The following is a 27,112-nucleotide window of genomic DNA, read 5'->3' on the forward strand; positions in this document are numbered from 1 at the left end:
AGATTGGCACCTTATCCAGGGTATTCCTAACTTGAGCTCAGTGTTTTCTGGAGGAACCAGAATAAATGAAATGTATTAATGTATTATAATGTTGCCCAATATTATAATGTTTTCCAATCTCTGATTGGAAATTAGTGGTGGATATTCACATAATTTTAATGCCAGTTCAAATGATCTGAGAAAGCATATTGCAGTTTTAACTGAGCTATTTTTTTGTACAGTAATTTGTAGCTTGGCTAACTACAGTCTGCCTAACACTGTCTAATACAAACCAAAGCCCTTTTTAAAAATTTGACATGCAAATAGGCAAATAAAACATTCATGTAAAACTGGAACTCAAATCACCAATATTACAGAGATTCTGGTTTGGTTTATTCACAATATTTTACAGTTTAGGCAGCCTAGCTAGTTGTGTTGACAACCCTGACTGATAAATGCCACTCAACATCGTTGGAATGTCTTTAAGTGAGATTGAGACAGAGGTAGTACCACCACTGCAGCTGATGAGAAAACAGTGTGATACATTAAAACCACAGCGAACATACAGTAAACCTGGCAACCTCAGGGGTACAAGAAACCAGATTAACATTGTATCCAAGCACAGCATAACACTGTTATTTTCACAAGGTTAACTATTATTATTAAAAATATCTAGCACCATACATTATTATTATACTTATCATTATTTACAGAAATATTAACGAAGGCTTAGCAATGAACTAGCAATAAAATAAATGCATTTCTGAGTACCACTTGATAAAAATGTACAAAGATGCATTACATTCACTGTTTGATAGTTAGTCAGCAATAATCTAACATTGTCAAAAACATTTTATAATAGTTAAAAACCCTAAGACCTGAGACCTACAAAAATAGGCTTTAGCGTCAAAGAGCAATTCTGGAGCGTTATATGACAATGCCTACAGTCTTGAATTGAAACTGCTATTTAATAATTTGATGTGTCGTTGTAAGTAAAAATTGTATTTGGACATTTTCAACACAAAGTAAAACTTTGCTATATATATATATATATAAACAAATATCTCTTACAGTTTGACAGGTATTAGTCTGTAGATCTGATGAATTAATTTACATTAAAGTGTCGACAGATGGCTCATCAGCAATTTTATATTGTGTTACGTATTACACATACTGTACAAGCATATTTATAAACTCTATATATAGGTGGGTTCTTCAAAAAGTTTCCGCACCTTTTTAAAACTCTATTTATTAAGAATTTCAAAAACAAATTACTTTTATAGTCACCTTTTGATGCATTTTTCCCAGCGTCGTACCAACTTTTTAATGCCATCAGCAAAAATGTTTTTGGTTGAGCGTGTAGCCACTGATGCACCGCTGCTTTCACATCATCATCACATAAAAATCTTCTTCCCCTTAAAGCTTCTTTGAGCATCTAAAAAGGTGGAAATCACATGGCGCTAAATCCGGACTATAAGCTCTTTCTCAGTCTCTCAGACTCGACCAATTACTACTCCTCCCACCCTCACCATTTCCAACGGAAATATAAAAGTGCGGAAACTTTTTGAAGATCCCTCGTGTGTTTGTGTGTGTGTGTGTGTGTATATATATATATATATATATATATATATATATATATATATATATATATATATACAGTGCTGCTTGAAAGTTTGTGAACCACCCGAACATGGTCATTGTTTTCTAAAATAAAAATTAAAATAAGCTTATGAAATGAACATCCAAATCTCAATTTGTAAAGCAGACCTTCCAAATAAGGGACACACAGAAAAAAGATATATAGTTTCATTATTTATTCAACAAAAGTAATTTATCTTTCAAAAAACTGAAAATCTGCCAAGTGCAAAAGTATGTGAACTCTTTTAGTTAGTAGCTTGTGGCACCTCCTTTTGCAGCCATTACTTCAACCAAACGTCTTCTGTAACCACAAACGAGTGTCTCACATCTGCTTTTTGGGATTTTTGCCCACTCCTCCTGGCAGAACTCCGCCAGTTGAGAGAGGTTGGAGGGACATCTGGCATGTACCGCCCGCTTCAGATCTTGCCACAGCATTTCTATGGGATTGAGGTCCGGACTTTGACTGGGCCAATCCAGAGTGCGAATCTTCTTTTTCTTAAGTCATTCCTTGGTAGTTTTGCTGAAATGCTTTGGGTCATTGTCTTGTTGCATAATCCATTTCTGTCCCAGCTTCAACTCCCTGACTGATGGCAGGAGATTCTGGTCAAGAATTTGTTGATAGGCCTGGGAATTGATGGTTCCCTGTATGATATGGAGTCGTCCAGGTCCGGAGGCAGAAAAGCAGGCCCAGACCTTCACATTCTCACCACCATGCTTCACTGTTGGGAGGAGGTTCTTCTCTTTATATGCAGTGTTGACTTTTCTCCAAACATGGCGCCTGTGATTGTGGCCAAATAATTCAATTTTGGACTCATCTGTCCAGAGAATGGACTTCCAGAAGGCCTCTGGTTTGTCCAAGTGCTCTCTGGCAAAGTTTTAACAGGCAACTTTGTTCTTTCTTGAGAGCAGAGGCTTCCTTCTAGCAACTCTCCCATGAATGCCATGTCTATTGATTTTTCGCCTGATTGTGAACGCATGTACATTTATCCCAGATGCTGCCAGAGAGGTCTGCAACTCTCTGGAGGCAGTGTGTGGGTTGGCCTTTACCTGAATTATTATTTTTCTGGTGCTTCTTGGTGTAAGTTTTGATGGCCGTCCACTTCAGGGCAGAGTTGCGGTGATGCTGAGTGCCCTCCATTTGTAAATGATTTGTCTTACAGTGGATGGATGGAGCTGGAATCTTTTGGAGATGGTCTTGTAGCTTTCCCCAGACTGATGGGCTGTCACCACCTTCTTCCTGATGTCCTCGGATGTCTCCTTTCCTCTCGGCATTGTTTAATTGTGTGCTTTACGCCTTGGCACGACAGTGGTTTGGTTGGTTTCCTCTCCCTTTTAATCAGTGTGACTCAAAACTTTTCCCAAGGATGTCTCATTTCATTGGCCTGCTTAATTGATTACTTGAGCACCCACATGTGTTTCACCTGAGTCTTTTACCTAATTGACTTTACCAGTGCAGCTGTGGTTCATTTACTTTTGCACATGCTCTGATTCCATGTTTCATGTAGTCTGCTGGCAACTCACACATTTCCCTCAAAACAGGTCAATGGAATTGATGAACATAAACCTGACATTTCATATATAAAAGCTGGTGATGATAAAATAAGAAAATCATGGTAAAACAACAGAAAAATCTAAACTACTCAAGGAGTTCACAAACTTTCAAGCAGCACTGTATATATATAGTGGGGGAAATAAGTATTTGATCCCCTGCTGATTTTGTAAGTTTACCCCCTTACAAAGACTTGAACAGTCTATAATTTTTTTTGAAGGTTTATTTTAACAGATAGAGAAAGAATATCAACAAAAAAAATCCAGAAAAAAAACATTAAATAAAAGTTATAAATTAATTTGTATTTAATAAAGGAAAATAAGTATTTGATCCCCTACCAACCAGCAAGAATTCTGACCCCCACAGACCGGTTATGTGCCCATGAGGCACACAAATTAGTCCTGTCCCTGTATAAAAGACACCTGTCACAGAATCAGTTTCCTTCAGAATCAGATCTCAAGGGAGCTGGGAGCAGAGAAATGCTGGAAATGACCCCAAGAACACCATCCCCACCGGGCATTTCTTTGCCTCCAAACACGGCGAGTGGAGTTGATGCCAAAGAGCTCAATTTTGGTCTCATCTGACCATATCACATTCTCCCAAGCTTTCTCTGAATCATTCAGGTGTTCATTGGCAAACTTCAGACGGGCCTGTACATGAGCCTTCTTGAGCAAAGGGACTTTGCGGGCACTGCAGGATCTCAATCCATTACGGCGAAGTGTGTTACTAATGGTTTTCTTGGTGACTGTGCTCCCAGCTCCCTTGAGATCATTGACAAGCTCCTCCCGTGTAATTCTGGACTGACCTCACCTTTCTCAGAATCATTCTTACCCCACCAGGTGAGATCTTGCATGGATCTCCAGAGTGAGGGTGATTGACTGTGATCTTGTATTTCTTCCATTTTTGAATTATCGCACCAACAGTGGTCTCTTTCTCACCAAGCTTCTTGCTGATGGTCTTGTAGCCCATTCCAGCTTTGTGCTGGTCTACAATCTTGTCCCTGACGTCCTTTGATAGCTCTTTGGTCTTGCCCATGGTGGTCGAGAGATTTGAACGGAAGAAACTGATTCTGTGACAGGAGTCTTTTATACAGGGACAGGACTAATTTGTGTGCCTCATGGGCACATAACCGGTCTGTGGGGGTCAGAATTCTTGCTGGTTGGTAGGGGATCAAATACTTATTTCCCTTCATTAAATACAAATTAATTTATAACTTTTATTTAATGTTTTTTTTCTGGATTTTTTGTTGATATTCTGTCTCTCTCTGTTAAAATAAACCTTCTATAAAAATTATAGACTGTTCAAGTCTTTGTAAGGGGGTAAACTTACAAAATCAGCAGGGGATCAAATACTTATTTCCCCCACTGTGTGTATATATACAGTGTATCACAAAAGTGAGTACACCCCTCACATTTCTGCAGATATTTAAGTATATCTTTTCATGGGACAACACTGACAAAATGACACTTTGACACAATGAAAAGTAGTCTGTGTGCAGCTTATATAACAGTGTAAATTTATTCTTCCCTCAAAATAACTCAATATACAGCCATTAATGTCTAAACCACCGGCAACAAAAGTGAGTACACCCCTTAGTGAAAGTTCCTGAAGTGTCAATATTTTGTGTGGCCACCATTATTTCCCAGAACTGCCTTAACTCTCCTGGGCATGGAGTTTACCAGAGCTTCACAGGTTGCCACTGGAATGCTTTTCCACTCCTCCATGACGACATCACGGAGCTGGCGGATATTCGAGACTTTGCACTCCTCCACCTTCCGCTTGAGGATGCCCCAAAGAGGTTCTATTGGGTTTAGGTCTGGAGACATGCTTGGCCAGTCCATCACCTTTACCCTCAGCCTCTTCAATAAAGCAGTGGTCGTCTTAGAGGTGTGTTTGGGGTCATTATCATGCAGGAACACTGCCCTGCGACCTAGTTTCCGGAGGGAGGGGATCATGCTCTGCTTCAGTATTTCACAGTACATATTGGAGTTCATGTGTCCCTCAATGAAATGTAACTCCCCAACACCTGCTGCACCCATGCAGCCCCAGACCATGGCATTCCCACCACCATGCTTGACTGTAGGCATGACACACTTATCTTTGTACTCCTCACCTGATTGCCGCCACACATGCTTGAGACCATCTGAACCAAACAAATTAATCTTGGTCTCATCAGACCATAGGACATGGTTCCAGTAATCCATGTCCTTTGTTGACATGTCTTCAGAAAACTGTTTGCGGGCTTTCTTGTGTAGAGACTTCAGAAGTGGCTTCCTTCTGGGGTGACAGCCATGCAGACCAATTTTATGTAGTATGCAGCGTATGGTCTGAGCACTGACAGGCTGACCCCCCACCTTTTCAATCTCTGCAGCAATGCTGACAGCACTCCTGCGCCTATCTTTCAAAGACAGCAGTTGGATGTGACGCTGAGCACGTGCACTCAGCTTCTTTGGACGACCAACGCGAGGTCTGTTCTGAGTGGACCCTGCTCTTTGAAAACGCTGGATGATCTTGGCCACTGTGCTGCAGCTCAGTTTCAGGGTGTTGGCAATCTTCTTGTAGCCTTGGCCATCTTCATGTAGCGCAACAATTCGTCTTTTAAGATCCTCAGAGAGTTCTTTGCCATGAGGTGCCATGTTGGAACTTTCAGTGACCAGTATGAGAGAGTGTGAGAGCTGTACTACTAAATTGAACACACCTGCTCCCTATGCACACCTGAGACCTAGTAACACTAACAAATCACATGACATTTTGGAGGGAAAATGACAAGCAGTGCTCAATTTGGACATTTAGGGGTGTAGTCTCTTAGGGGTGTACTCACTTTTGTTGCCGGTGGTTTAGACATTAATGGCTGTATATTGAGTTATTTTGAGGGAAGAATAAATTTAAACTGTTATATAAGCTGCACACAGACTACTTTTCATTGTGTCAAAGTGTCATTTTGTCAGTGTTGTCCCATGAAAAGATATACTTAAATATCTGCAGAAATGTGAGGGGTGTACTCACTTTTGTGATACACTGTATATATATATATATATATATATATATATATATATATATATACTGTATATATATATATATATACACACACACACACACACCACAAACTACATTTCTGTAAAAGATTGGTCAAAGTTTTTTTGTGTTCTCATGACCTGTAATTTAACTAATTAACTACAAAGAAAAGATGTCCAATGTTTTTACTGACCAACTGTACTTTTGCACATAAAACAAATGTATAATTTAATGCCTGCCACAAGTTGGGAAAATGGCTTGCTTATTACTGTGTTACATTACCTTTCCTATTAATTATACTTTTTAAAATATGTTGCAGTTTTGCCATTTTCTGATTTGCCTCACAACCACTGTCTTTTGGTCCATCTGAGATGAGCTTGAGTCAACAGAACTACACAGTATTTTTGCAGGAAGTTAATGTATGGTTTACTTTTGGTAAAATAGTATTTCAAGTCACACTTCTTGATCCAGCAGCAGACGGTATCAATCGCTACACTTTTCTGAGGTCCCTCACATGTACTGTACTGATATACTTATCTCAGGAGCATGACAGTTTTTAATGCAATGTAGTCTGCAGGTTTAAATTTCACACGCATTCAGCGGTGGTTTGCCCTAAACAGACTGAGATTTTTTGAGGATTTCCTGAATCTTTTCACAATATTACAATATTATGCACAGTAGATAGTACAATTTCTAAATTATTTGCAATCTTTTGTTATGAAGTTTTTTTTAATATTTTGTTTATGCATTTTCTCCCTTTTTCTCACGACTTTTTAGCATGTCCAATTGCCCAATTGCGTCATGCTTCCTCTCCACTAATGTACGGAGAACGAAGCTAACCCATGCCCCCTCTGACACGTGGGCAGCAGCCGTATGCATTTTGTCACCTACACTAGGCGGGTGAATATATGTGAATCAGCCTTGTGTACACACCCTGATCAACGCACTCTTTCCCCACCTCTGTGCAGGCGCCATCAGTCAGCCAGCAGAGGTTTTAGTGCATCAGTTACGAGGAGTCCCTATCCGGCTTAATACCCCACCCTTATATGAAAAACAGGCCAATCGTTGTTCATGTGGCTGCCGGATGGCAGAGCTGAGATTCGATACAATGTATTCGAGATCCCAGCTCTGGTGTGCTAGCGTGTGTTTTTACCACTGTGCCACCTGAGCGGCCAGAAGTTTTTTTAACTGATTGACAGTTCTCTCACAAAGTCTGCCACAAAGTCACAACACCAGCTTATTGTGGAAGATTTCCAAGCAGTGTAAATTAAATATTCTTTTAAATTTGACTCCAATTTTACCCTGTCACAACTTTTTTGATTGTGTTGCAGGCATAAATCAAGTTTATCAGCCAAAACATTACATGTAATTTCTTTGTATTTTGATTAGTTAAAAAAGGTTAAAGAGAATTAACAAATCACAGATTTTTCTTTTTTTTGCATTTTACAAAATATCCTAAACTTAACAGAAATTGGGGTTTGTATATAAAATTTTAAATAGAATATTGGCTCATAGACCATCTGCATTTGATGGCATAGTGTTTTTTTTATGTGTTTAAAAATTCTTAGGGGTTCAGAGGGAACCAAAATTTTGAGAGACTTGTCCAGAATGTAAAAGCTGAGGAAACCCGACCACTCAGTGACTGTAAACAAGTACTCATGCAAATTGTGGTTGAACAGTTCTGTAAGGATCTGATGTGATACAGGCGTTAAGGTCTTCAAGAAAAATATCCATGAGTTAGGATATTCTCAGCAGGTCTAACTTACAGTTTACATTTGTGCAAAATATACAATAGAGAATGAAGATAAAGCCCAGATTGTGGCAGTGTGTCTAGGCATCTCCTTTAAATGGCATCCTTTCTTTGAACTGGTCCTCCAGTTGATCAGGTAAAAAGTCTGAAAACAGAAAATATAAATAATGCATCAAAAGATAAAGCAGACTTGCGGTACACAGCTGTGTTGAATTTTTAGGTGCTACATAAAGATGATACAACTTCCAGTGGACAGTTCATATCTTCAGTTTTTTTTAAATATAGCATTTAAATAAAAACAAACTGATTTGCAATTTAGCTTGGATGGATAACACAGACATGATTGGCTGTGCGTGTGTGTGTGTGTGTTGGCACCCTGTCTGAGGTGCATTTCTGCCTTGTGCTCCATGTTTCTGAGGAAACTGCACCCACCACAACAATAACCAGGACAAAGCAGTGGTTAAAATAAAAACGATGATATGTAAGATTCTAAGTATTATGGAACTGTATCAGAAAACATAAAGTAGGAGTGTGGACGAGTCAGACAATTATTAATGTTTTATTTATATAAATATTTTGTTTTAAAAACTCAATAGATGCTTATTTATACTTTGTATGTTACTATACCAGTGGAACAGAATATTATTATTATTATTATTATATGTAGCTAATTATAAATAATTACATCAATACATTATTGATTCTACAGTGATTCTACTGTAGTTTAACCATTTACAATGTGGAGGGGTGTCATCCCTCTGTCATCCTAGTTACTGTGGCTAGAGACAAATGAATACATAATATATAATAATTACAAAAATGTGACTACATTTCTAGAAATGTTTTTGAATAAAACAGCATATATGCAATATTGAGTTTAAGTTACATTTAGATTTTTGTATGTAATTTTATGTTTGTTTTTTTAACCTTTTGACAGCAGCACATGCCTTTAAATACTTTGTCATTAGATTGAAAATCATGCATTCTTACGTTTAACCAAAAAGAACATACACTGATCCGCCATAATATTAAAACCACCTTCTTGTTTCTACACATTGTCTATTTTATCGGCTTCACTTACCATATAGAAGCACTTTGTAGTTCTACAATGACTGACTGTAGTCCATCTGTTTCTCTGCATGCTTCGTTAGCCCCCTTTCATGCTGTTCTTTAATGGTCAGGACCCCCACAGGACCACTACAGAGCAGGTATTATTTGGGTGGTGGGTCATTCTCAGCACTGCAGTGACACTGACATGGTGGTGGTGTGTTAGTGTGTGTTGTGCTGGTATAAGTGGATAAGACACAGCAGCACTGCTGGAGTTTTTAAACACCTCATTGTCCCTGCTGGACTGAGAATAGTTCACCAACCAAAAACATCCAGCCAACAGCATCCCGTGGGCAGTGTCCTGTGACCACTGATGAAGGTCTAGAAGATGACCAACTCAAACAGCAGCAGTAGAAGAGCGATCGTCTCTGACATAACATCTACAAGGTGGACCAACTAGGTAGGAGTGTCTAATAGATTGGACAGTGAGTGGACAAAGCATTTTAAAACTCCAGCAGCGCTGCTGTGTCTGATCCACTCATACCAGCACAACACACACTAACACACCACCACCATGTCATTGTCACTACAGTGCTGAGAATGATCCACCACCTAAATAATATCTGCTCTGTGGTGGTCCTGGGAGAGTCCTGACCATTGAAGAACAGCATGAAAGGTGGCTAACAAAGCATGCAGAGAAACATATGGACTCCAGTCAGTAATTGTAGAACTACAAAGTGCTTCTATATGGTAAGTGCGCTGATAAAATGGACAGTGAATGTATAAACAAGGAGGTGGTCATAATGTTATGGCTGATCAGTGTATATTCTTGTATTAGACTGCTCTAACTTTAAATGTGTGCAGTTTTGGTATCAGCACCTCACTATGCACACATGACACTAGATACAACTCAAAGTTAAATATAAATCAAAAGGTGAGTGGAAAAAAAATGCAACTTACAGTGTAGAGCTTTAGTTCCAGTTTCAAGTTGCACTAGACAAACAAGATAAACAGAAAATGATCAGCAATCTTAGTTCATTAAATGGTCAGTTAAAGTGCTAATGAGCTTACAAAAAATAAAAGGGTACAATTACACTACGAAAAAAGCAATAGACAGAAGCAATTATAGATTTTAAAATTGACACAGTGCAGACTTAATTCAGTTGCAAAGACAAGTAGTTGTGTGTTTATAAATATGAAAAAGACAGAGGCACATGTAAGGCAGTAAATGACAAGGCACATAAGATTTAGACAGAAAGGTGAAACTTCAGGTGAATGGGTGAAAGCAGTACAGGCTGCAATCATATATCTACTATTTAGAGAGATATGCATACATATTCATGTTACAGATAGACATTACAGAGGATATTTAAAGCCAGTACGTCAGCAGCACATATTCAATGAAAATAAGCAGGTCACCACATAGACTAGTTATTTTTGCTCAGTTGTTTACATAGATTAAATAATTGCCGAATTACATCTATGAGCTTCATCTCTAATCTTTTCAGCATCATTGGGCAGCTGAACAGTCTTGGAGAAGACACCTAATTGCTCTAATTTTATCTTAAAGACACTTACAATCGGCTAACATCAGTTGGTATAATTACTGACTGTAGCTCTGTACATATTGTCAACTCCAACCATTAATCGAACTGGACCTTCATAGGACCCAAACTGAACAGTTATTATTTAGGTGATTAATCATTCTCATCCCTGCTTTGAAACATTATAATGACATGGCTGTGTGTTGTTCTGGTATATGTGCACAGTTTTTTAAATACTCTTTACACTTACTGGCTTCATTATTAGGACATCTTATCCTGTTAACACTTATTGTAAGTCTTAAGCTGTGCCTAGAGCTATCTTTTTTATGAACAATGGGCGATAATCCTCCTCCAATTTTTTATCAGTGAACACTTTCTGACAACAAGACACTGTTGGCTTTATATTTTTGGAGCTTTTTCCTTATTCTTTTTCCAGCATTAACAGTGGTGTTTAAAAATTCCAACAACACTGTCGCTGATGCAATCATCTCAGTCCAACACACTCTAACATGTCAATAAAAAATGTCAGACGGGGTGATAAGTGGTTCCTTTGTATTGATGAATGGGGTAAAGAGAGGTGACAAAGTGTACAGAGCAAGAGATGGGCTACAGTCAGTAATTGCATACCCACATAGTGCATCTGTGTGAAAGGTGTAGCTCATAATATGGCCAATGTAAGTACATTCAAGGCAATTCTTTCCAAAGAAGTGCTTGGTAAGTGTAAGTATGAAATATTAAGTTATTTTTTTTGTTTTCTGAGTGTACTGTGACATGTAATTCCAACATAGTTTAAGCCTTATCTTGGATTAAATTTAAATATTAATATTGGAAGTATTTTTGCCTAAGTTAGAACTAATCATGGCCTGGGGAAACCAGCCTACCTAAGTTTCTAAAAAAATTTTTTTCCAAATGCTGAAGTGAATAACGTATATAAGTATCAGCCTCTGTATTACGGTTATTATATTGGTTTAAGTTATCACTTTCCATTATTGTCATGCAAAACAGTTTCTAGAGTTTAAACAAAAGTGCAAAAACATTTAGTGAGCATCATCTCTCAAGACAGAGGCACCTTTTAATTAAAAGAGGTTAGAGGAGTAGACTATGGAATGTTAAACCTTAAGGCGGATCAACCACAGCAAAAGACCACATCTGGGTTCACTCATGTCAATCAAAAACAGAAATCTGAGACTACTGTGGGCACAGGTTTCCTAAAAGGTAAAGAATAAAGATTAGAAAAAATGGTTTGATAAATCTCAATTTTTACAGCAACATGCAAAAACGTTGTGTAAAAAATCTCATTGTACTTGTATTTTATAATATGCGAAGAAAAAACCTTACGGAGTGAGTGTGGGAAAAACAGCTAAACAGCAGCATCTAGAATAATAATGTTAAAACAAAAAAAACGGTTGTGTTTCAAACTACACTCAAATGAACTACAGGGTATGTAACAGTATGTTTAATTAATAAACCACCAGTTGGGTTGTTTGTCTTTTGAAGACACTAGTGAGCAGTTTGAGTTTCAAGAAACGGCCAATTGGCAGCAGCAGCGTTGTTTTTCTATTTTGTTACACTTCTGTGTGAGTCAGTGAGATTTGCAAAATTACAACATACAGCCCGTCAATCCACTCCAGATACTTGTAAGTGATTTTCTCTTATTTTGTAGACTTTAGATTTAGTTTGCTAAGCCTTATATTCTTCCAGACCTTCTTTTAGGGATTGATTGTGAAGCAATTTAGAAGTTATTTAGTAGTTGCATAATGTGCACTAATTATTTTAATAGAGCAGTGGCCAAAAGCCTTAGTCGTGTAGGCATCAGCTGTTTACATCTATAGGTGCATCTAGGGGTGCAAGTAATTAAGCAGAAAAAAATTACAGCCAGTCATGCAAAACTTAAAGTTAGTACAAGATAGTGAAAAGTGAGCCCAGTCTCCTCGTCTGTTGGGGGCTCTGTACCTTTTTGAATGAAGCAGAGGAATCAACAAAGTCTTTTCATTGGTGTCACCAGTCGCTGTGGCGAGGGGGTGCCGAGGCTCGTGGGAATCGAGTCATAGTATCATAGGCAGGGAGGCTTAAGGGAAACAAGTGAAAGGATAGTCAATGCCAGGTTTTTTTGTATACAACCTTATGTTATCCCATCTGGTGATCCAGAGGAGCAGGGCAAGAGCTTTCCCATGCCAAACAGAGCACATCACCACCCATGAAACATTTCCATTAAAATAGAAAAAGCTGCTTAATTATCCAGCTAAATAGTATACACTGAGTTAATAGTGATTTTGGTGAGGTTTTAGCTCTGTATATTCCATATTGAAAAAAAATCCACTGAAAAACATAGACAAATGGATTAGAGCAGAATAATAGATAATACTTTAAATACAAACCCAGTTTTTGAAATAGTTGGGACATTTTGTTAAATGTGGTAAAGACAAGTATCTGTGATTTGTTAATTCTCTTGAACTTTTATTTAACTGACAAAAGTAGAAACATTTTTTTTAATATATAAAATAAATTATGATCTGGATGTCTGGCAAACACTCAAAAAAAAAGTTGGAACAAATGCGTGTTTATCAACGTGTTGCATCACTTTTTCTATTAATTATACTTTTTAGTTGTTTGGAACTAAGGATACTAAGCTGTTGCAGTTTTGCTGTTATTGCTAGATAATAGGTTTTTGCGCAACAGTCTGTGGTTGCCATTGTCTGATTCACCTCTTCATGATGCACCATACATTTTCAATAAGAGACAGATCTGGACTGCAGGCAGGCCAGTCAGGTATACGCCCTCTGTGGCTACAAAGCCATGCTGTTGTAGCACGTGAAGAATGAGGCCTGGTTTTTACAATAATATACAGTGTATCACAAAAGTGAGTACACCCCTCACATTTCTGCAGATATTTAAGTATATCTTTTCATGGGACAACACTGACAAAATGACACTTTGACACAATGAAAAGTAGTCTGTGTGCAGCTTATATAACAGTGTAAATTTATTCTTCCCTCAAAATAACTCAATATACAGCCATTAATGTCTAAACCACCGGCAACAAAAGTGAGTACACCCCTAAGAGACTACACCCCTAAATGTCCAAATTGAGCACTGCTTGTCATTTTCCCTCCAAAATGTCATGTGATTTGTTAGTGTTACTAGGTCTCAGGTGTGCATAGGGAGCAGGTGTGTTCAATTTAGTAGTACAGCTCTCACACTCTCTCATACTGGTCACTGAAAGTTCCAACATGGCACCTCATGGCAAAGAACTCTCTGAGGATCTTAAAAGACGAATTGTTGCGCTACATGAAGATGGCCAAGGCTACAAGAAGATTGCCAACACCCTGAAACTGAGCTGCAGCACAGTGGCCAAGATCATCCAGCGTTTTAAAAGAGCAGGGTCCACTCAGAATAGACCTCACGTTGGTCGTCCAAAGAAGCTGAGTGCACGTGCTCAGCGTCACATCCAACTGCTGTCTTTGAAAGATAGGCGCAGGAGTGCTGTCAGCATTGCTGCAGAGATTGAAAAGGTGGGGGGTCAGCCTGTCAGTGCTCAGACCATACGCCGCACACTACATCAAATTGGTCTGCATGGCTGTCCCCCCAGAAGGAAGCCTCTTCTGAAGTCTCTACACAAGAAAGCCCGCAAACAGTTTGCTGAAGACATGTCAACAAAGGACATGGATTACTGGAACCATGTCCTATGGTCTGATGAGACCAAGATTAATTTGTTTGGTTCAGATGGTCTCAAGCATGTGTGGCGGCAATCAGGTGAGGAGTACAAAGATAAGTGTGTCATGCCTACAGTCAAGCATGGTGGTGGGAATGCCATGGTCTGGGGCTGCATGGGTGCAGCAGGTGTTGGGGAGTTACATTTCATTGAGGGACACATGAACTCCAATATGTACTGTGAAATACTGAAGCAGAGCATGATCCCCTCCCTCCGGAAACTGGGTCGCAGGGCAGTGTTCCAGCATGATAATGACCCCAAACACACCTCTAAGACGACCACTGCTTTATTGAAGAGGCTGAGGGTAAAGGTGATGGACTGGCCAAGCATGTCTCCAGACCTAAACCCAATAGAACATCTTTGGGGCATCCTCAAGCGGAAGGTGGAGGAGCGCAAAGTCTCGAATATCCGCCAGCTCCGTGATGTCGTCATGGAGGAGTGGAAAAGCATTCCAGTGGCAACCTGTAAAGCTCTGGTAAACTCCATGCCCAGGAGAGTTAAGGCAGTTCTGGGAAATAATGGTGGCCACACAAAATATTGACACTTCAGGAACTTTCACTAAGGGGTGTACTCACTTTTGTTGCCGGTGGTTTAGACATTAATGGCTGTATATTGAGTTATTTTGAGGGAAGAATAAATTTACACTGTTATATAAGCTGCACACAGACTACTTTTCATTGTGTCAAAGTGTCATTTTGTCAGTGTTGTCCCATGAAAAGATATACTTCAATATCTGCAGAAATGTGAGGGGTGTACTCACTTTTGTGATACACTGTATATGGTAGATGTTGAATTTTGCATTGTCAAATGTTTTTTTTTTTTTAAATGATTCTCTTATGAAGTTTGGCACAAAATGGTGAATCCCAACTCATTTTTGGTGGATCCTCTATTAATATCCTATTATGTTACCCTCTAATTCACCTGCTTATTGTAAAATGTTTTAAAATTGTGTATTTGATATTGTATACGATTGCTATCGTTTTATTGTATAAACTTTTATTTATTTTCTGTAATAAATTTTTTTTCTATTTTATTTATGTATTTTCTCCCAATTTTAATCTAGCCAATTTCTCATCTGCTGCTGGGGGATCCCTGATTGCAGTCGAGGTGGGTATATTGCTGCTCACGCCTCCTCTGACCTGCGCGCAGTCCTTAGCGGAACCCTCTTTTACCTATGCACTCTGCACAGGCACCTCTATCTGCTAATCAGGGTCCTTACACAGCTTTTCAAGACCCCACCCACATAGTCCAGTCATCCCGCCCTAGCAGAACCATGTCTGCTGCAGGCACTGCCAATTATGCCCGGTAGACGGTGCCCAGCCGACCAGTGGCAATGCCGAGTTTCGAACCGAGGAGTTCTGAATGTCAGCGCTGGTCTGCTAGCGGAATATCCTGCTGTGCCACCTGGGCGCAAACCTTTATTTATTGTATAAACTTTTTAAAATATGTCGCAGGTATTGAATTCTAAATGAGTTTATATCTGCAAAATACATTAAAACATCAAAAGTATTTCAGTCAGTTAGATAAAGTTTTAAGAGAATTACCAAATCACAAATTATTTTCAATGCATTAAAAAATGCCTTTTTTGGAGTCACTTTCTGAAAATGGGGATTGTAGTCTGTGTAAACACACTGACCTCCTTGACCATAGATGCCTGAGTATAAGGTTTCATTCATACTGAGCAATGCAAGGCTATGATGTGCTCTGTGTCCTGACCTCTTTTACACAACCATGTTGTTTCAGAAACAGAGACAACCCCAATAAGCATGCAGTTAGTGATGGAAACTTAGGAACAGCCTGTAAAATAGCACATGCAGGTAACATGCTGTTGGCACTGACCAAGAAGAAATAATTAAACAAAAATCCACTGGAGAAGCTGCAGTGAGTTAGTTAATGTATTGTTTGAACCATGCATTATTAGTATGAGCTATAATTAACAAACCCTCCAGACTGAGCTAGCTTTTATTTATAATGTAATTGTTTTTAAACTAAAACAGCTAAATAGTGCACCCATCATGCATTGCACCTTCTATACTTCATTATTCTTTCATTAGTCCCATAAACCCAAATCCTAAAGGTGGGCGATATGACAAAGTGTCACAGTACATTGTTTAAATAGCCTGTGCTGTTGTAAATAAATGAGCAACTGAAGTCATGTGAAAACACAACAACAAACAAATTTACAAATTCATGTACTTTAACTTTTATTTGATTGCAGACAGTTCAAACCCAAGATATTTCATGTTTTGTCTGGTCGGCTTCATTCTATTTGTTAATATATTAATTCCTGCATTTTAGGCCTGCAAAACACTCCAAAAAGTTTGGACAGATGCAATTTAGGGCTTGTAATAGGGTCGGTGATAGCTCAGTGGTTAAGGTACTGGACTAGTAAACAGAAGGTTGCCGGTTCAAGCCCCACCACCACCAAGTTGCCACTGTTGGGTCCCTGAGCAAGGCCCTTAACCCTCAATTGCACATTGTGTAAGTCGCTTTGAATAAAAGCGTCTGCTAAATGCTGAAAATGTAAATGTAATAAAGTACAAACTAAATAATTAAATGATTTTATATCAAATGGTGATTTAAATCATGATGTGTACCAAAGCAGTATCCACGAAAGGCTGAGTATGTGAGGAGCAAAGATGGGCAGACGATCTTCAGTCAACTTTTAAAAACAATGTTCCTCAAAGAAAGATTAAAAGGAATTTGCATATTTCTCCCTCTACAGTGCATCATATCATTGAACGATTTAAGGAACCTGGAGGAATTTCCGTATGTGAAGGGCATATGCACAAGCCTAAGCTGAACACCTGTGACCTCCGCTCCCTCAGATGGCACTGCAACAAGAATCGGCAAGGGATTACTTTGGTAAACCTTTGTGAAGCACTACAATACAAAGTTATATTCACAAATGCCAAACTTTACTGTGCAAAAAGGAAGCCTTATGTTAACCATGTACAGAAGCAGTGTTAAGTTCTCTGGGCTAAGGGGCATCTGAGTATCACACAGTAGAAATGTGTACTGTGGTCAAACAAATCAGTATTCTAGATCTTTTTTTTAGAAGAAATGGACGGTGCATGCTCTGGCCAAAGAAGAAAAGGACCCTCCAGACTGTTATCAGTCTTTTAAGTGTTGTGAAAAGGAATGGCAACATTTCAAAGTGGTAAGTGTCTGTTTTTGGAATGTGTTGCAGGCCTGAAATGCAGGAAAGGATGTATATTAACAAATAAAATGAAGTTGACCAGACAAAGCATGAAATATGTTGGGTCTACAATGAAATAAAAGTAAATGTAAGAAACACTGCGTTTCTTTTTCTTTTTAAATGCATTTTACATACTGTCCCAACATTTGCTAATATGAGGTTGTAATTCTACCATGCTTTTATAATTGTAGCATAGTAAAAGCTTTTATAATTCTATAACACTGACCAAATATTGCATTTCCAGAACCATGACCATCTGTGATTATTGTCAAACAATAGTCAGTTAAAATAATCAGGGGCTTTCCATGTTAAAATGAAAGTACTTATAAAATAATAATTGGTCTTCTGATTGTTTGTTCCACCTACTGCTAAATAGTTGATTAAAAAACATTTTTTATATGTGCAGGTATTTTTTTCCAGCAGCAATGCTTAAAAATCATAAAACATACTCTATTTTGTAAAAACATAATGAACTATTTCGGCATATCACCCACCTTTAATAAAATCTTGCATGCAAATCATTAGAATTCTACTCAAGGCAGGGGGTTTCGGTTCTTTTTACCTTGCCATTACAGGGTTTTGGATACCATGTAAATGTTCATTATAATAACCATTATTACCAATTTCCATACTGAAACAAAACATTAAACACAAATTATGAACAAAATAATGAAACAAATGACATGCTACTAGACAACTGGGCAGAACAATGTGCCCAGAGTAACAGAAAATGTACGTAATACACTTCTATTAGGTGATAATTTCAGCAGCCCTTAATGTTAAACACAAAAGCTTCATAAAATAATAAAAAAGGAAACACACAACAAACACAGACAAGCAAGGCCCTTCACTGGAGAAGCATTCCAAGGCTAAAAGCTTGAGAGCACAAAGATTTGTGTACAAAAAAATTATATTAGGTTTCTTGAGGAATAGAGCAGAAGGAAATTGGAAAATAAGCTTACTTCTTCATGGGAATTGTGTCAATGCTAAAAGGATACAAGACAAGCAAAAAACATTAATCTTCCATTTAAATAAGAAAATGCACCATAGAGGCTTGTGTGCAATGTCTCCGGTCAAGACACTTGGACATTTGTAAATGTTTAAGCACTATAAATGCATATGAATGACGAACAAAACAATGAAAACAATTACTATGTACTATATTTGTATTTAAAGTGCAAAGTGCCAGACAGAGAGAAATGAAATGGAGAAAGATGAAATCGGCAAAAACTGGTTATCATAATGTAAAGTGCCAAGTCCCTGAGACAGAGGAACTGAGAGAAAGGAAAAGATGGGGAAAAGAGGGAAAACAAAGAGAAAAGAGAAAAAGAACAAAAAAGACTGGTTACTAATTCTATTTTATACAAAAAGTGAAAGAAAGTGATGAGCCATATCATTTTTTACTTCCATGACTTGAGCATCTTTTAAGAGAAACAGTTAGACAGTCAAAGAGTTTTATAATCAGTGAACAAATGTTCAAAAACAACCCAATATGCTCTTGTAAAATTCTACAATTCTTGAAGATTGAGTACATCAACATCAATTGTTATAATTCTTCACCACTGATTCCATGTTTTTATTTTAGAACAGCAACCATTTGTTTTAGTTATAGAATGCTAATTGTAGAATAAATATAAACAAAACGTATTCTAGAAGTCACTGACTGTAATGCCTACCACTTGTTAAAGATTTATAACAAGAATTTACAGCTATAATTCTAGAACATAAATGAACTCTTTTAGAACATCTGTTGCAATACTAGAAGAGTAACATGTACAAATGATTAGAATTCCAAAATGATGGCCACCTGTACTAGTTGTTTAAATTCATCAGTGGAATGCTGACCGATATATTCTAAAATTGCATGATTCTAAAATACCAAACACCAAGATCTGTACTATAATAGCATAAATAACACTTTTATCATCTTTAAAAGAATAACCATTTAGTCCAGTGGTCCTGTGATCAGCTGTACACCTCAGTAAAGAAATGTTTAGAAAAATAAAACATTCTGGACCGTACTGGACAGTTTTATTAAAGAAATTACTTTCTACATTTTCTAGACTGATGTCATATTTATTGTTGGCAACTGACTGTGACCGTCATTTCCTTTTTATTAAGCAATTATGTCTTACATAAAACGTGATTTACTACAGTTCTGACTTTTAGTGACTTTTAGTTAGTGTGCCATTGTATGCAGTGTAAATCACGTTTACTTACTCATCATAGACATCTTCTGTTTCCATCCTGCGATAGAACTTGGCCAGTCTGACAGACAGGATAATGCTGGGCAGCAGAAACAGAGTTGAGCAGCCCAAGCCAAACCAAAACGTATTCTGCAACACATCAGTACATAGTATTTAGACATCAATCATATGATCAGCAAAAATGTAAAAGTCTGCAAAAAATCAATGATAATTAATTATAGATTCTGAAGAAGAGCATCAATACAACCGGAACATAGCACACAATCATTCACACTTGGGGAAATGGAAAAGAAGGAAGCCAGTTCCACTGCTGGTATGTTTTTGGACAATTGGAGAGAACCATACAGGTACTTTTCAAGAAGTGGTATCTCAGTGGTTAAGACACTGATCTACTGATCAGAAGGTTGCTGCCTCAAGTCCCACCAGTGCCAAGTTGCCTTTCGAGCCCCTGAGAAAGGCCCTTAAGCCTTTAAATAAACAAACAGTGGTTTGATTAAAAGTGTCTAATGAAAACTATTAATGTAAATGTAAATTTTGTAAAAAAAAAAAAAAAAAAAACTGAGGCCCACAATGTGCAGCTATTGTTGAGACTGCCTCATTTAATTCTGTATTTGTTTTGTGGCTGTAGGATTCAAGCAATTAGCGACTATCATAAAAGATATCTGTTTGTCACTAGGATTAACACTGCTGAAAGCTCTCTTATAGCTAATGCATAACACTGTCAGTTAAGCTATTTTTTCTCATATAAGTCAGGCTTGTTTTATTATATGGTGTTTGTAATATTTTATCCACCTCCTGTATTTCTTAAAATTTGTCATAATGGTGCCATAACTGTGATAGATTTTGACAAATCATGATTACACTAAAACTTTTTATAAAAGAGAAGCAAAACAATGGGGTTAAAAGTTGTTAGAGTCAAGCACAGAGACTGTTCCTTTCTGCCAGTGTGAAACATATACCCATCAGGATCCTAGTGGCTATTCTTTAATAAAAGAGAAACCATTTAACTTTGGCTTTAAAATATCAGGGTGTAAAAGTCTGCTGGTTGGGAAAAGACCGGACTAACTACTAACCAGGTTGTAAAGACCCTGGTTAGTAGCCTGAGACGCTTGTACAGAGGTGGAGTAATGCAGGGATCGATGTGTGACTCTCCGTGTGCGAATCCACCAAAGTACGGGCAAATAAGAAGGGGCAAATATACCCTCCTCGGACATGATCAGGGTCTCCAACAGCGGAAGACAAATTGGCTATGCTAAATTGGTGAACAAAAGGGGAGAAAAATGCATCAATAAGAAAAATCTAAATGCGAAGGAAACATGATGCCCAAAGAAATGCATGTAAAATGGAATTTATCCTGATAAGCTGGTTAGTGAATACATAGCCAGGAACAGACTGTAGTGCTATTAAATCAGGAAGCTAAAGAACAATTTATTGTAGATCAGAATAGTTCCTTCAGCAGTTAAACAGAATCACCTAATGATTAGATTCTGGAGCTAATTATTGTAGGGGGTTAGAAGGATGCGATACTTCCTGTTAATTGTAGGTTGTAGTGCAGAGTCATGTCAATGGGTTCATGCCTTTGTCCTTTTTGTCCTGTTCTTGCTTATATATACAGCTTTTTGTGTAAACAATTATAGTCAAGAGTTCGGGACTAACAAACATATTCACTAATGGAAGTGCCATACTTTTTTGGAAACAGGGTTTGTAAATTGTATTACCACGGTGTCTCATAAGAGGTCAAAATAACATGACCCTGCATAAATTCCTTCTGCTTCTAATCATACCCTTCTACCCCCTCCACAAACACACACAAACACATTCACACTCACAAATGCAGAACAGTCCATGCACCCTGCACCCTGCACCCCTATTTCCTTTTTCTGTTGATTAACACTGGGGGTTTGAGAATGCACATAGCCGGTCCTGTTCCATTCATGCTTAGCCAAACAGAACCATGTGTAATATTGACCACTGTGCTATTGAACGTTGTGTACACATATGAGCCATATTAGCTACGGAACACAGTGTTCCTTTAGTGAAAAATGTAATCCCATAAATACTGCAAATGTTTATTTAGCAACCACTAATTATTGGAGCATAAATCAAATGCAATGTATTGTGTAGTAGAAACATTTTTTTCTCTTTCATTAAAGTAGTTCATATGCCAATTTTGCAGATTTTGATACCCAGTGTTTACTTCTTTACATTTCCACTAGAGCAATGAGACTATATAGTCACAAAATAAAACAGTTTATACTCATCATGCATTCTTTTAAATCTGAAACATGATAGAGAGTACAAAACATAAAATATAGGCTCTTTGATAATCTTATTTTTCAGACAAAACAACACTTTATTGCCTAAAGTATTTGGACACCTGACCTTAAGCTGGTTGGCCATCCCATTTCAAAAACAAATGGTATTAAAATAGAGTAACCTCTGTGTGATCTTTTAAGCTATAACAACAACCACTCTTCTGAGAAGGCTTGTCACAATTCTCTGAAGTATTTCTGTGAGAAGTTGTGCCCATTCAGTCAAAAGGGCATTTGTATAGCTGATGTTGGTCCAGAAAGCCTCAATTTATGTTTCAATTCAGTCCAAAGCTGTTCAGTGAGGCTGAGGTCAGGGCTCTGTGCAGGCCACTGGATTTTCTTTAAAAGTCATGCTGGGACAAGAAAATGCTAAACTAATACTCGAAAAAAACATATCTGTCTTTTATTTAATTAATTTCTTACACCCGTTAGTAATTGCTGTGGCTGAAACACATGAATTCCAAAATTAGAAGAGGTGTTTGTTCTTAAAGTATACTGGCCCAAATGTAAACAATGGCACAGTATTTTATCCAGTCCGTGCTGCCATTTTCTCTAACAAGTTTCAAAATTAATTTCTATTTAGGTGTGTTAATTGTGGAACAGGATAAATTTAGTATGTCATTTAATTAAACATAATTATCTGTAAATAAAATGTGAATGCATATTCTTTTGTGAATCCAAGACCCCTTACCATTGAGTCCAAGAAGAAGCTGCAGGCCAGAATCTCTGCAGTGTCCACAATGTTACTGAGAGGTTTACAGGTGGCCACCTCCATCGCCAGCTGTAGAAAAGCATAAAGTACATACAACAACTGTGACCCAGACTAATAACAAATCACAGATACAAGGATTCATCAATCAATCCAAATATCTCACTTTCAGACATCAGGTCACATGACTAATTCACCCTTCGTATATTTGTATATAATACTCACCGATGTTTTGACCCAGTCTACATATTGTTTGAAGTAGCCAATGATGGACTGTTTATATTTCTCAGTTTCCTGTAGATACATACACACACAGTTAAACAGTCCATATACAGATCATCAAACATCTTTTAAATAGGTTATGTATATAACAGCTTGCTATATTACCTGAGTAACAGTAAATGTTGCATTCTGAGAAATAAGATCCTGTGCTGCATCAATGGCACTGAGTATTAATGAAACTTTATTCTGAAAAAAAGAATTTTTTTTAATACTTTTTAATACTTAATTGATTAACACCTCACATATACAAACCCTATTTTCAGAAAAGTTGGAACACTTTTAAAAATGCAAAAACAAAACCCTAAAAACTGTAATTTAACTGATAAAAACACAAAGAAAACAGAGTTTTCCCTGACAAACTAGTTGTATTTTGTAAATATATAAAACAATAGAATGTGATGCCTGCAACACACTCAAAAAAGTTAGGACAAAGGCAAAATAAGACTTATAACCTTATAAGGTTATACAAATAATACTGAAGGTTCCACATTCAGCAGTTTAACTGGTAACAGGTGAGGTCATCAAGAATGCGTATAAAAAGAGCATCCACCCAAGGTCTAGTCATTGCAAGCAAACATTATTTACAGCTAAAAATTATTTACATAAACTGCATGCAATCAATTGTAACCTTTAAATGTAACTTTTAAAATAATAATAAATCTATTTCTTCATATTATTTTCATGTTTTACCATTGCTGTATTCTGGTCAGGGTTGTTGTGGGTCCGGTTTACCCAGAATCATTGGGCACAATATAGTAACACACCCTGGACAGGACGGCAATCTATCATGGGGCATCATCCATCCATTTAGACACAGTCAATCATGTCTGTGTGTTGGATTTAAACCCTGAATCCCAGTGGTAGTGAGACAGCATATTTACCACTGCACACCCTGAGCATCCTTATTAAGGACGTAAACTTGTACTATGCAATTTCAGACAACTAGTCTTTATAGAACTACAACCACCCTGAAATAGAGTTAAAAACTTCAGTATGTCACTTACTGATAGATTTGAAGCTGTCCTCTCCAAAAAGCGGATGCTTTGGTTTAGTGCGCTCTTTAATAAGGAACAAAACATAGAGGCAACACAATAAATTTATTGATAAGTCACGTTTTGAGAATGACACGAGAAAAAAAACTTATATTGCTTATTTGCTAATGTTGCCTTTCCATTACAGCTGAACAGCAGCTTTGGTACCAGAGGTAAATAATACATTTTATATAGACATTTCAGAAAAGTGTTGATCCAAACCAACATGCTACAAGCTACTAATCATGGCTTGGTAGTAGTAATTTAAAACCAAAAATAATTAAAAATAGAAGAAGAAAAACATGCTAGACTTTTTAAAACTACTAATAATTGACATCCTGGTCAATTATTTTGCCTGTAATATAATATAATACAAAAATACGAAAGTGGCATATCGTTAATCGTAATCGTAATCATTTGTTCACAAATACACTGATCAATACTAAAGTGTTCTTATTACAATTAAGGGATAATAATTAGACATTCTTCATGACATGAAACTGTTGAAATTATGTGATTAAAGCAAATTTATTTTAATTAAGACTGAAGTAACAGCACCTAAATACACAGAGCCAAGCTACTTGTTTACATTTCTCTTGCTAGTCATGTTATAGACACCCTCTTTTCCAAAAAAACCTTTCCTCCACTACAGTCTTCAGTGCTTAGAATGAACATTACAGGTCTACTTGCAAATTTTTTTAACTTCATTGTTCAGCTCTATTTTACAGACCTCTTAAAAATAATAATTATTAAAAATAATTATTTTAAATATAGTGTATAGATAATTGGAACAACTGAACTCATGCTGCTTGGAAAAGTGTTAAAACATTATTCATAACAGGCCAGACATGACTGAATATGACCGAAGAACAAAATACATGAACTGTGGATTCAAATGGATTTTATTTACTGGAATAACATGCATGAAAAGTTCAACTAAAAATAAAGTAAATCATGCTTAATAACAAAAGGGAACTAAAATACAATAGATAAATTGTGGGATTTTGTGGACTATAGGATAATATAAGCACATTTTATGACAACAAATAAAAGGTTGATGATCACTTTTCTGATGGAGCATTCATGGTCATGCATAACTATACGACGTTCATCACAGCTTTTTTCCAGCCAAACACACATGCTTACCCTTGCTTTTGAGTATTTCTTGGAGTTGGAATTGAAACAAGTAAAAAACAAAGACATAATCACTCCCACATCAAAACTAGGACAAACTAAGAAATTTAAATAAATGTTTATTGCAACCAAGGGCCAGACTGATATGCTAAATTGTTGATATAATCACCCAATCGTTCAGTTTATTTATTTATTTATTTATTTATTTTTACTAAGCATATTACCCATATCAGAGAACCAATTGGTCCTGCCTCTACCAAAACCAAGCACAAGTCAGGAATACACAATGTGCCGGAGCACCAATCCACCCTTTGCATGTTTTGTGAAAGATAGTCTTGGAAAGAATTGAATCAAGGTTACCAAGACCCTGGTGCTGTGTGGCATGCACTCTATTTGCTGTTCTGGTGTGCTGCAATAGACTAATCAATATAATTAAAAATTCTATTTAACCATAATGCTGTTTTTTTGTTGTTTGTTTAAATTAAGTGAAATGACATTAGTTTATAAATTACTTAAAACGGTTTTAGCCCCTTTAAATGTACATTGGTGACAATTTTAATATCAGTTTTAACTTATTTTCATTTTCGTCCCAACTGTTGCTTTAAAATATATGATACACCAGTAAAATGCTTTATTTTGATATACAAGATTTTAATTAAAGGAGAACAGTCATGCTAAAAGTCATGGCTAAAATGTCTGAGTGATAATGTGATTCTTTAGTAATAGTGAATAGTGTTTGGAGTTGTCTTTAAGAATTAGTAAGTGTAGACTGGTGGGTAACGATAGCAAAAAAAAACGAAATATCCTGTCAAAATCAAATCCACAACACAGTATTTTAGCAAAAACAGCAATATGTAACTGCTTCTCTAAAATAAATGGTTTGTTTTAGCTTTCACATATTGAGGTTAGTCATCAAATACTGAACATATTAAGAACATCCATTATACAGTAATGAAACAAAGTATTAGATGAGTAATTGATTACCATGGATTGTTGAATTGGGATAACCTGTTTGTTGTGGATCTGTCGAAGTGTGTTTGCCTGAGCCTTTAATGAATCTTGTACAGAGCGTTTTTTCTGAAACACAGATACAAACCATTACTAAAGTAACAAATAATACACATTTCTTTAGTAAATGCATGTTTCTATCCCAATCTTTCTGAAGTTGGATGCAAATGTTTGGATCTTTACCTTTCCTTTTTTGTATACAGTTTATTTAACTGGATCCATTAGATTGAATCACAAGTATAACAATGAGAAAGATTTCTGTATCAATCTCAAAAAGCAATTACTTCAGGTTCCAAGATGATATGTACGAGTGATCTTCAAAACGTTTCTCCACTTTAATATTTTCATTGGAAAGAATAGTAATTGGTCGTGTCTGAGAGACTGAGAGAGAGAGAGAGCTTATAGTCTGGATTTAGCTCCATCTGATTTCCACCTTTTTGGACACTCAAAGAAGTTTTAAGGAAACCAAGATTTTCATGTGATGATGATGTGAAAGCAGCAGTGCATCAGTGGCTACACGCTCAACCAAAGACATTTTTTGCTGATGGCATTAAAAAGTTGGTACGATGCTGAGAAAAATGCATTGGAAAGTGTCTCTGTAGAAAAGTGATGTATTTGTTTTTAAAATTCTTAATAAACAGAGTTTATAAAAAAAGTGCAAAAACATTTTGAAGAACCCTCGAATAAACAACTGTCCTTAAGTACTATGTAAATGGTATCTTTGCCAAGGTCAGGAAGAAACATATTCTTTTGGATTGGCCTTCCCAAAGTCATGAACTTGACCCTATTGAGAAAATATAAATTGTACTAAAAATTTAAGCCAATGACTAAAAAGTAACAAACAAAACCCAACAACATTTGTGCCAAAAGCTTGTTAATGAACATTAAAAGTGGCTAATTAAGGTAAATGGGGCACATTACCAAAATTCACATGTATTATATGTATATTTCTGACCCAGCAGACTTAGTCATATCTCACAAAACAGTAAATATGTG

The 27,112-nt window shown here is 37.0% G+C and overlaps 1 protein-coding gene across 1 annotated transcript in view; it reads right to left on the reverse strand.

Annotated features, from left to right (window-relative positions):
- Nucleotides 1-7,508: 7,508 nt before the first annotated feature.
- Nucleotides 7,509-27,112, reverse strand: part of prom1a (prominin 1a) — a 78,115-nt gene continuing 58,511 nt past the window's right edge. The window contains exons 18-27 of the mRNA XM_063000645.1: nucleotides 26,093-26,185; nucleotides 23,948-24,001; nucleotides 23,049-23,129; nucleotides 22,887-22,955; nucleotides 22,644-22,733; nucleotides 19,654-19,769; nucleotides 18,396-18,419; nucleotides 12,476-12,590; nucleotides 9,939-9,971; nucleotides 7,509-8,076 (exon numbers count right to left, since the gene is read on the reverse strand). Coding sequence (XP_062856715.1) covers nucleotides 12,521-12,590; nucleotides 18,396-18,419; nucleotides 19,654-19,769; nucleotides 22,644-22,733; nucleotides 22,887-22,955; nucleotides 23,049-23,129; nucleotides 23,948-24,001; nucleotides 26,093-26,185 — 597 coding nt within the window. The 3' untranslated portion in view covers nucleotides 7,509-8,076; nucleotides 9,939-9,971; nucleotides 12,476-12,520. The remainder of the gene's footprint in view (nucleotides 8,077-9,938; nucleotides 9,972-12,475; nucleotides 12,591-18,395; nucleotides 18,420-19,653; nucleotides 19,770-22,643; nucleotides 22,734-22,886; nucleotides 22,956-23,048; nucleotides 23,130-23,947; nucleotides 24,002-26,092; nucleotides 26,186-27,112) is intronic.

Source organism: Trichomycterus rosablanca, chromosome 8 (genome assembly GCF_030014385.1).
Source record: "Trichomycterus rosablanca isolate fTriRos1 chromosome 8, fTriRos1.hap1, whole genome shotgun sequence".
Taxonomy (NCBI): domain Eukaryota; kingdom Metazoa; phylum Chordata; class Actinopteri; order Siluriformes; family Trichomycteridae; genus Trichomycterus; species Trichomycterus rosablanca.